Consider the following 12,284-nt stretch of genomic DNA (forward strand, 5'->3'; position numbering starts at 1 on the left):
ATTACTTGCCATCGGTGGAAGTGAACTGAGTCACTTGAATCGCCAAAAAAGCTCCTCAGGGTGATTTGCCTTGTAATTTTCTGTATTGCCTCATGCTTATCCAAGATGGAGCTGCAACACTTGCTTCTTTCCCCTCGTGGATACCGCAGCCTATGAAGACGCCGAGCATGATGTCATTACGTTGACGCGTTTCGTCTGCCAATCATCGCAGACTTCGTCAGAACTCTGGGGACAACTCATCCATTGCCTTATATAGTGCCTTGATTGCGCCTTTTTTTAACCGCATACGTCGCCCTCTTGTGTTGAAATTCATCACTACATTAAAATCAGAAATCCCATACAAAAACATATGATTGTAAAAGAACATTAGGGAAATGGCCCAATTTAATCAGATTCTACTGCAGATAGTATTCAGACTATATTTTTTGTATTTTACATATAATATAATCCTATTTATCGGATAACCTTGTGGGCATATGAAGTCTATTAAATTCCTTTTTTCCTTTCCTAGTTCAAGTATACTTTGAAATTAAGTTCTGTATTTAATCCCTGTGGCAATAGTGTACCCAGAGTATAAATCCAGTATTTTTCTTTCTGAAGGAGTACTTTGTCAGTCTGCCTTGAGGAGATATTCAACAGAAAAATTCCTTTTACTTTCAAACCTTCCGTTCTCCCTTTTTTTGTACATCCTTAAAGTGCTGAGCTAAGGGGGTTCTCTCTCTCCTTTTTCACTTCTATTTTTATTATCATTCTTGATATATCTCAGATGTTCACCAATTCTTATTCTCAATGTTCTTTTAGTTTTTCCTATGTAAATCTTTTTACATGGGCATTCTATCATATAGATCACTTTACTACTAGAACAATTAATGAAGTTTATTTGGAAAACTTAAGATTTATCGGTATTAAAAAATTGGTCTGTTTTATGTACAAAGGGACGAACTTGACAGTGGCCACACGGATACATACCTACCGCTTTATTGTTTTTTGTTAACCAATTATCTCTGAGGACCTTTTTTAAATTCTGACAACCAATAAATCATTAAGATTAGAGGCTCTTTTAGCTACCATCAGTGGTTTTTCACCTACAATTTGCGCTATTCCTGGATTCAGGGTTCGTAAATGCCAGTGTGAATTTAGGATCTTTCTAACCTCATTCCAAATAGTTGTCCAGATTTTGTTATGAACCTCACTGGTTGGATCTGTAATTTGTCAATTTTTTTAGGGTTCACTTTGTTAATTAGTTCATTTCTAGTCTTATAAGAAGCGCTTAGTTTAGCTCTTCTTAATGTTCTATGAGAGTACCCTCTTTCCCTAAACCTTTGATAGAGTGGCATCGATTCAGTTCTATATTAGTCCTCATCTGAACAGTTTCTTTTAATTCTCTGAAATTGGCCAATTGGTATGCCTTGCTTAAGGATCTCAGGGTGATAGCTAGTGGCATGTAAAAGTGTATTTGCTGCTGTCTCCTTTCTAAATGTCTTAGTGGTCAGTCTATTCTCATATATAGATATTGAGAAATCAAGAAACAAAATTACTATCAACAGTGTATGTCATTTTGGACTTCCAATTTTGAAGAAAAACTATATTTTTTACTTTCAGCTATAAAAAATATATAGTAAACTCAAAGTTGGTTATAAATTTAGGCCAAAATGTATTCTGCTACATGTTTTTGGTAAAAAAAATCCCAATAAGTGTATATTGATTGCTTTGTGTGAAAGTTATAGCATCTACAAACTATGGTATAGATACTGCAATTTACGCCATTTTTTTGCTATACAGCGCTGCGCTAGTTTAACTGACAATTGCGTGGTCATGCAATACGGTACATAAATGAAATTTACATTCCCCCCCCCCCCACAAATTGAGCGTTCTTTCGGTGAAATTTGATTGCCTGTGCGGTTTTTATTTTTTGCGCTATAAAAAAAAAAGGCTGAAAATTTTGAGGAAAAAAAACATTTTGGACTTTTTGCTATAAAACATGTCCAGTAAAAAAAAAATGTAAAAATCAAATTTAGTCATAAATTTCTGCCAAAATGCATTCTGCGACATGTCTTTGCTAAAAAAAAACAAACCAATACATGTAAATTAATTGGTTTACGTGAAAGTTATAGCGTTTACAAATGGCGGGAAAGATACTCCGGCTTTTTAGATTTTTTTTTTTTTTTATACTAATAATGGTCTCGATCAGTGACTTATGGCGGGACTGCAGAACTGTGGCGGACATTCTGACATTGGGGGGTACTCACTTGGGGTCACTGACATCCCCAGTGACACCAATACAGTGATCAGTGCAAAAAAAAAACAAAACACTGACACTGTACTAATGGCACTGAGGAGGAAGGGGTTAAATTTATTCAGGGAAAGGGTTAACTGTGTGAGGGGAGTGTTTTACTAGGGGGTGGGGGTGTGTACTGCAGGGAACACCGCTGATCGGGAGAAGGAAACCCTTCTGTCCCGATCAGTGTGTCCTGGAGCTGTCAGGGAACTGACAGAAAGCACAGCTACTGCAGCTGTGCTCTCTGTCACCGATTGCCGCCAGTCGTCGGGACATAGCCGGTAACGACCGGCTGTGACCCGGCGACTGACGTTCGCGGCTGTGCTCGGCGGGACAGGTAGGGCGGCGGCGCGCCTCGCGGGCCCCCTACCTGTTTTCAAAACACACGTTTTAAAACGTGCTTTTGCCCAGCCGTACCGCCCTGCCGCCGTATTTATACAGTGGCTGGGCGGCATTTGGTTAATCAGATCATCTATGAACTTGCCGATTTTGTTTCAAGTGGGCCTTTAATAGCTGATGCTATTGGATGTCCTGGTGGTTGGGATGGGTTCTTCTGTATTTTAGGGATCACATAGAATGTGGGGGTATTGTAAATATCTACCGTTTTAACATCTCAAATTCTTGTTTAGTTAACAGATTCGCTTCTCTGTAGAGTACAGGATGTAACTCATGGACAAATGGGATGGGAATATAATTCACCGTTAATACCACTTGTGGGAACAAGTTTTTTTCGCACCAGGGAAAAAGGATGCATCGGGAAAATGAATAAAGGATGGAAGTGCACAGTTTAAAGGATATAATGAAGGAGGGAGAAATATGCTCTTTTAAAGAATTGAATCACAAAGATGATTTATTTTATGTATTAGATGAGTGGCGATCTTTTCAATTGAGACACTTGTAATGGCACTCCCACAACCAGTAAGGGCAGTAAAGGACCTGCATTAATTTAAACAGATGTTAAGTGCGGGTTCTTTACAGAAACCGTATTTCTCTTATATATAAAATATTCGCTAAAATGTCCAGACCTTCCTCTCCGTTTCTGGTGAAATGGGAGACGGAATTTGTAACTCATTTAAACGAACAGCAAAAAATCAGATATTTAATTTAGCACACGGGGTGGTGGATATGAAAAATGTAGAAAATTATAAATGTCTGGTAAGATGTTTATGTGCCAAACTAGGTGTAATGTACCAACAGCTAGAGAACTCACCACTTTGTTGGAGGGAATGTGGGCTAAAGGGAACCATAGCACATATATGGTGGGAATGCCCTAAGATACAGGAGTTTTGGCAGGATATAATACAACAAATACAAGAGATCTTGGGAGTTAAAATCTCAAAAGACAAACGGGCCTGTTTTTCATAACACTGAGTTAACTGTGAAACTGTATAAGAATATGATGACCTTTCACTTTTTAAATGCGGCAACGGGATTGATCCCAAAGTTCTGGCGTTCCCAGGAGGTACCAAGAGTAAAGGATTGGATATCTAGAGTAGAATATATTTATAGGATGGAGGAATTCTACCACAGTGAAGAGGATAAAATTGAAAAATTAAGAACTTGGAGGCGATGGTGTGAATTTAAAACTTCAAAAAGATATGTAGAATGGATGGGAGTGTAAACAAAGAAAGATGACCTGGGAGACGAGGTAACGAAGGGATTAGGAAAAGACAAATAAGCAGAAAAGAGAGTGAGAATACATGTAACGTAAAAGAACAGAAGGAGAAGAAGAGGATAGGAGAGGGTGAGGTGGGAAGAGGAGGGTGGGATGAGAAGGGACCATGGAGATAATGTATTGGGGGGGAAAAAGGGAGAAAAATAGGAACTGTTGAATGATATATTGTGTGTGGATTTTTAATTGTTCTGTAAATGAACTAAATAAAAATATAAAAAAAAAACAAAAACTTGCATATCTTTAAAACAAAAGTGCTTATATACATTATTCCTTGATTATAACAGGTGATAGCTATTTTGTCGACTTCTAATGGCATAACACATTGTGGCGGCCATCTTTCCTAGGATATTTACATAAGGGTTTATGGAAGTTATTTTCTAAAAGATCGTAGAACCGGCAGCCATCCTTTTTTTTTTTTTTGGTAGCTTGGTATGTCAATGTGCAATGGCCATGTTCTTGATGACACGTACCAATAACCTGGCGGCCAATTTATTGGAGTTTTATACAAACGGCGGCCATAATAATAAAGCACAGGACACAGTTTTTGCCGACAATGCATAAACTGACTAACTGACTCTGTATGGATAAAACACTGCATTCCTGTGGGGCATATATATCTTAGCATTTCAAATCACACAATTTACTCAGCCAGTTGCATTGATATCAGTGTACCGATGGCTACCATGATTTTAAGGTGCACATACCTAGTGATTGCTAGCAATGTGTTAGGTCACTCTTGCAGCACAAAACAGCCTTCATAATTTTCATAAATAACCAGTATGGCAGTCCATGAAATTTTCATTCTTACAGCAGTGGGATAGTTGGTTTTTATAGTGTTACCCTCACAATGCTGGACTGGATAGGTCACGCCCAGCAATATCCTCTATCTATATATAATAAAGGTATTTCTAAAATAAATACATCCATAAAATTGATGTACTTGTACATAATATTCTATACAAAACAAATAAGAATTGATATTACTAAAATGTTTGTAAAACATTTATTTATTACAGGTACTTGTATAGCGCCGTCAAATTTGAAAACTGCTCTTTCTGTGAATGAATGAACTGCAAGTCCCGCCAGCCTTAGCAGCTGTTGGCTTGTAGTTCCACAGCGCCGTGGTAGTTCATTGAAGCTTCCTGTCAGAATATCTCCTTGCTCTTACATCCCATACGGAAAGTAGATATTCTGACAGGTTTGCAGGAAATCTGTATGGCATCAGTGATCTGATTGCTAGTGTAATGCTTTCCAGGCTCCTGTAGACAAAAATAATAAATGCACATTTTTTTACCTGCAAAAGAATGTGCATTTTATTATTTTTGTCTAAAAGGTGAACTTATCCTTTAAATTATACACAGGTGGACTCTATTTACTAATTAGGTGACTTCTGAAGGCAATTGGGTCCACTAGATTATAGTTAGGGGTATCAGAGTAAAGTGGGCTGAATACAAATGCACGCCACACTTTTCAGGTACTTATTAGTAAAAAACATTTATCGTTTTCCTTCCACTTGATAATTATGTGCCACTTTGCGTTGGTCTATCACATAAAATTCCAATAAAGTACATTTCAAGTTTTGGTTGTAACATGACAAAATGTGGAACATTTTCAAGGGGTAGGAATACTTTTTCAAGTCACTGTAAGAAAACAAGCTTCGCAAACCTTAAGAAAGTGGCTATGAAGCTACAGTGTATTCTTGCATGTTTACAAATTTTAAATCATAGTGGTCTTATGCTTGCTGGGATTATTTTTTTACTACGGCTTTAAAATGCACTTTGCTCCATAAGAAGTTTGGATTTGTGTTCTTGCCCCCCCATTTTTCTGTTGTAAGAACGCTTGTAAGTGAATTATAAAGCATTGCAGGGAATGTTTAGAAATATACACACAGGGCTGCAGTCCCATTTTAAATTGGACCAATTGAAAACTGGACTTTAGGTGCACACAAAACAAAAATCAACCTGATGCATATAATCTTTTTACACCAGTATATTTGGAAAACGTGTGAAAAGGTCCAGGTACCAAAATGTTAAAGGATAAGTTCACCTTTTTAAAAATAAAAAATACGTATTTTTTTGCAGGTAAAAAAAGTTCAATTCATTTTTGTGGGTTTTTTTTTTTTTTTTTTTTTGAGCTTGTAAACCATTGCACCTGTAATCAGCAGAACAGGAGTGCAATGCTAGGCTCCTGCAGACTGCCAGTGTAGCTGTCTGCCCGTACCTCATACTTACAGGCAGTTACTGAATGACAGGAAGAATCAGTGAACTACTAGAGCACTCACCAGGGCCCTGGTAGTTCATTGAAAACTACAATCAGTCTTCCACAATGGCTAATGCTTCTTCTCCTCCTTCTCCTCCTTCTCCTTCTTCTCCTTCTTCTCCTACTTCTCCTCCTTCTCCTTCTTCTCCTTCTTCTCCTTCTTCTCCTCCTTCTTCTCCTCCTTCTCCTCCTTCTCCTTCTTCTCCTCCTTCTTCTCCTCCTTCTCCTTCTCCTCCTTCTTCTCCTCCTTCTTCTCCTCCTTCTTCTCCTCCTTCTTCTCCTCCTTCTTCTCTTTCTTCTCCTCCTTCTTCTCCTCCTCCTCCTCCTCCTCCTCCTCCTCCTCCTCCTCCTTCTTCTCCTCCTTCCTCCTCCTCGGGGCTGCTGCATCAGGAACGTGATACATGTTACACTATGAATTCGAGTGTATAGTTATAAAAGGTGAACTTTATTGTTTAAAATTGTGCAGTTTAAGCAAGGGTATTATACCCTTTGGTAACTCCAATTTTACTGTTTAAAGTACCGTGTAGAGGAACTGCCCTTGTATTTGTTTTGTATTGCTGTACAAATTGTTCTTGATGCATTTTTTCTTTTTTTTCCTTAAGATAAATCCTGTAAAAAATGCAAGCTTGAGAAGAGAAATGCTTTGAAAAGGTACTGGCAGACAGTGCTGTGGTATTGTGTCCCTGAATCCATGATGATAGAGTAATTACCTCAATTTAATGAAATTATAAGTATTAAAATATAATTATTTTTTTTGTGACTTTCTTTTTTTTAACAGATTCTACTTTGAAAGTGGTTAACATGGTATTCACATTACAGAGTTAATTGTTCACATAATCCACACTATTTTCTGCCATTCATCTTTTGAGGAAGAATCTCACCACTGCTTCACCTTTGCAGTGTAACGCCAGTCTTTGGTCTGTTGCTGCTTGCTTACAGTGACTGGAGGCACCCCTGGCCATTTAACACTCACCTGATACTAGCAAAAGGGTTTCCTAAGTACTTGAAGTCTTGCCTCATACTCTGAACTTGTGGTTGCAACATTTTTGGTTCTAGACACACTCTGCCCCTCAGGATGCCCCCACGCTAACACTCCTTATCAGCCCTGGGACTGCTTGTGCACCTTCTGACAATTCCATGTGTAAACTGAAATGGTTACTTTCTGCCCCTAGAGTTTATTCCATCTTCTGTGTCTTTGTTGGGTGTGGCCTGCTCCTTTGCCCTCAGGCATGACTTTATGGCCCAAATCACCAGGTTTCTGTCTTTAGCTGCCTCTGGACCTTTAGCTGAGATAATGAGCCATTTTAGTCTTTACCGGATAAGCTTGCCTCTGTAGAGTAGCAGTGATCTGCTATCACTTTCAAATTTAAGGAGAACATTTTGGTTCTTGTTGACTGTATGTGAACCATTTTAAAATTGCAGGATCTGCCTGTTCTACCAGTGGTGTTTCCGGTCTGGGGTCCTTTAGAGTCGCTAAAACTGCCAAAACTTTCCCAACACACTTGCTGTACCAAGTCCCCCCCCCCCCTCACCGAGTGCTTATTAGCCTTGGTCATTTGAAATGGATTTCAAGTGGTATTCCCCCACTGAGGTTCCAACAGTGTCCCACTTTAACAATGCAATCATCATTTTCATGGAAGATGCACCTTTCTTTAAAGCATAGCTTAACCCAAAAGAGGAATCTCCAATTTAAGCCCCCCTCCCACCTTTTACCTAATTTGTCATGTTTTTTTTTTTTTTTTTTGGCTGAGGGGAGGGGCTTGGGAGCGGGTACCTCTCCCCCTCCCCGCAGTCTTCTGGGATACATCACGTGTCCCAGAAGAATGTGGGACCATTCACGCAGCCTGACTCACGCATGCACAGTGGGCAGCCGGTTGTGAAGCTGCAAGCAGTCACACCCGGGTACCCACACTAAAGATGCCAGTGCCAGAAACCGAAAGGCTAGTGAAGAGCTAGCCTGGATGAGGACGTTCCTGGATTCATGGACATGTACAGTAAGTGTCCTATTAAAAGTCAGCAGGTACAGGATTAGCTGCTGCTAATTTTTAATATTTTGTTAGAATGGAGACCCGCTTTAAAAACTCAACTGATAAGAGGTTGGAAGCCATCTCCAGAGCTCTGTTCTCACTCACAAGTCCTTTTCTTCATCCTATCTTAGGTGTGACTTTGCATTTCCAAATTCTGGCTAGTCAATGTATTTTCAAAGGAATCTGGTCATTTCTATAGTTGATCTCTTGATTATACGTTTAGAGCAAATGGTTGTGGCTTTAAACTACAGTTGTGACAGGCTGCTGGCGGTTGCCTGTCTTTTTTTTTCCCGAATGTGTGTGCTGTCGGTACCTATGTGGGGAACTGTGGTTAATGCATTTTGTGTCTCTTGGATTCTACATTTGAGAAGTTCGGGACCATCATGACCTTTTTAGGGATATCAACTCATCGGATCTTCAATGGATTGCATACTGGTGGCAAGAGCACCCATCTTCCTCAGTCAAAGAAACCTTAGTTGAAAGCTCACCTCTCACTAGAGGTTAAACTAACTTCTCTCCTTCAACCTCCAAGGTTCAAGGTAGGCTCTGTCTGCCTGTAATACCTGCAGCCCAAAGGCCTCCAAACCCTCATACAAATCTTCCTCTGTATGAAGGCGAGTCCCCACTTTACAAAGTAGTGGCACAATCCTTAAACTTTTAAGGACACTGTGATAACATGCATCTCAAGTGCTTTGGTGTGAAAAATGCTTTCCAGTTGCCCCAAGCTACAGTTTCACTCTCAGCCCCCTCCTTATTTTATTCCTTACAACATTCCTGTGTCACTGCACAGATTACTATCGCCAGGTAGCTTTTGTAGTTGTTTTGGATCAGGCTATCATTGTCCTATTTCTGATGGCAAAATGATTTCATGTCTTTTACTCTAACCCGTTCACAGTCCCCAAATACAAAGGAGGCACCCAACCCTATTTGGATCTCCAAAGCACTGAACATTTTTTGTTAGATGTTCATCTTGTATTAGAGTTCAGAAATTCTGTATGGAATACGCAAGCTCATTACCTCCCTTTAGCAGATAACCTTGCAGCATGCCCCAGAGCTACTCTTGCTGCACTTTTGATGCTCAGATGATCTACTGTTGAGCTAATAGTGGACACAGGTTCTGTTTAATAATGTAACCTTGTCTGTCCAGACATTTCAATGGTTTGGGTATATGCTGAACTTTCCGAATTCTTTCCTTGAACAGACTCATTGGAGTATCTGGGTCTAGACCTAGACACAACTCCAGAGTTTTTCTTACTCGGAACAAACTTAACTCTTCGCATTCAGAGTTATGCTGTCCTTCAGGAGACGTCTCGCTCTCTGGTTCTGAATTCTGTCGTGTAATCAGTCAATTTTCTATACAGACCCAATCTGTTTGACCTAATTTGTTTTGACTCTGTTTCTGCATTCTGTTATTGTGAAATCAGTTGCTTTCCTAAATAGACCAATTTGTTTGGCACCACAGACCAGGTTGACCCTGGCCTGGTGGCTTAGGTCTTTGGTTTTGGAATCCATTTAAATCCTCCCTTCCCATATTCTGGAAGATCCTCACAGTTTATGCCAGACTGTTGGGTTTGGAAGGTAACCTTTGCACCATCACGATGCACTTGGACATCAGAGAAATCTCATCTGGATCAACATCCTGGAGCTTTGTTTGAATTTACTTTCTCTGCAGTGCTGGACTATCCAACTGTGGGGTTGTCCAATCTGGATTTAATAAGATTGAACGGGATTGAACAAGAATTCTCACCTCGGCTGGTGTACAGTGGATCCTGTCTTGGGCAGAACTTTGTTCCAGCTTTGTCTGCTGTTTTGATAATTAGGCAGACTTTCTCAGCTTGCAGCGTCTGGACCTGGGGAAATGGTCCCCAGACCCAGGGTTGTTCCAGGACCTGTCATAGGTGGGGACACAGGATGTCCTAGCCTCCAGGTTTAACATCCTGGAAAGATTTGTCCCAGGTATCCTATAATGGAAGCATTGGATGTTCTGGTGGCGGTGTGTGATCAGCACACATTGATCTATGCTTTTCCTCCTTTGAAACTTCTTGCTAATCTGATTCACAGTATTGACAAGATTGTGATGTAAACAATGCAGCGCTCCTCCCTGTTGGCGTTTGCCGGTAATCACCGGGTTCCGGTGGGTAATCACCAGCCGGGACTCTGTGATTGACACCCGTGGCCATTTTAGGCGGCGCGGGTAGGGTGGTCGCGCGCATGCGTGCCCCCTACCTGGAAATGCAAAATCACGTGTGTGTGTGTGTATGTATGTATGTATGTATGTATGTATATATATATATATATATATATATATATATACACACACACACACACGTGATCCCTGCCGCAGTAAAAGTACTGTGGCTGGTCGGCAACCGGTTAACAATGCCACTGCTGCGCCCTGCACGGAGATTCACAGGGACCACAATCTAAGTGCCAACAGACTGAGAGTGATTGTCACTGGGTTAATTTTAAGCTACCACCACCCCCTTTTGCCTAGAGGGGGAACTCATAATCTTAGCAATAACAACTGTGATTTTAGCATAAACGTCTATAACACACAGTCCCTACACACAGGTATATTCAGAGATTTCTCATGTACAGTAGCACTCTTCAAGAGACAGGGATTCTTTAGTTAGCAAAAAAAGCCTTAAAGATAATTTCAACACTTTTCCAAATATTGTTCAGTAATGAAAGGTTAAAATGGTGCAAATAAAATATTTACAGCAAAAAGGTTTACAAAGAAATAAACCATAAAGCGACAGAGAAATAAGCATTTGAAAATGGAGAATACTTTCAAAGTCCTTGGTTTTAGCAGAGTTCAGGCAATAAGCAATATGTTATCTGCTCTCATAACTTGACAGATGTTCCTTCGTTGATGGTAAAACGAGAGCTTGCCCACAGGTCCTGTCATTCCCTTTATTCTGTTGCATCAATGGGGTGTTGACAGAGACCATCTGACCAACCATCCGCTTTAAGAGATGGGTGCTGGGAGGTCACCACGTTTTATGACCAAGCCCCAAATACAGTTTCCTTTAAGTATTCATATTTCTGAATACCTACAGTTTACAGTCTGCTACCATGCAGATTGTCCAGCATAAAATGTAGTTTTAAAATGGATACAGATATGACAGGCAGGGTAGATTTGATTTAAATCAAACTGATTTAAATCACTAGTCAGTAAGGCTTGATTTAAATCATAGTTTTCTACATAAAGACTAATTCTTGCTGGTATAACTTTAATATGCAAGTAGATGAAGATTTTTAGAATACCGTATTTTTCGCCGTATAAGACGCACCTGACCATAAGACGCACCTAGGTTTTAGAGGCAGAAAACAGGGAAAAAAAATTCTGAACTAATGGACTGCGGACAGTACAGGAGATGACCAGAGACTGCGGACAGCACAGGGATGACCAGAGACTGCGGACAGCACAGGGATGACCAGAGACTGCGGACAGCACAGGGATGACCAGAGACTGCGGACAGCACAGGGATGACCAGAGACTGCGGACAGCACAGGGATGACCAGAGACTGCGGACAGCACAGGGATGACCAGAGACTGCGGACAGCACAGGGATGACCAGAGACTGCGGACAGCACAGGGATGACCAGAGACTGCGGACAGCACAGGGATGACCAGAGACTGCGGACAGCACAGGGATGACCAGAGACTGCGGACAGCACAGGGATGACCAGAGACTGCGGACAGCACAGGGATGACCAGAGACTGCGGACAGCACAGGGATGACCAGAGACTGCGGACAGCACAGATGACTGCTGACCTTTGGGGAGGTGGGGAGCGGGTACCTGAATTTGACAGGTACCCACTCTTACTTTCGCTGAGTTTTTGTTTGATCTTACCTGTTCCTCGATCCAGCCGCGCGCTGTCTTCCCGGCTTCTGTAATGGCGCTCAGCATGACAGCCGGGTGCCCAGTGCGCATGAGCAAGAAGCACTTGCGCTTTGTGATTGGTCCGGCGGCTTCTGGGATCTGTCATGTGTCCCAGGTACCGCCTTACCATTCACAAAAAGCACCGCTTCTTGCGCAT

The 12,284-nt window shown here is 41.0% G+C and overlaps 1 protein-coding gene across 1 annotated transcript in view; it reads left to right on the plus strand.

Moving 5' to 3' along the window:
* RBM44 (RNA binding motif protein 44) overlaps positions 1-12,284 on the plus strand; it is a 127,916-nt gene that overhangs the window by 10,188 nt on the left and 105,444 nt on the right. The window contains exon 2 of the mRNA XM_089672659.1: positions 6,815-6,884. Within this exon, the coding sequence (XP_089528785.1) occupies positions 6,815-6,884 (70 nt within the window). The remainder of the gene's footprint in view (positions 1-6,814; positions 6,885-12,284) is intronic.

This window comes from Staurois parvus, unplaced genomic scaffold (assembly GCF_062004578.1).
Source record: "Staurois parvus isolate SC_StPar_1 unplaced genomic scaffold, SC_StPar_1.0 ptg000011l, whole genome shotgun sequence".
Classification (NCBI taxonomy): domain Eukaryota; kingdom Metazoa; phylum Chordata; class Amphibia; order Anura; family Ranidae; genus Staurois; species Staurois parvus.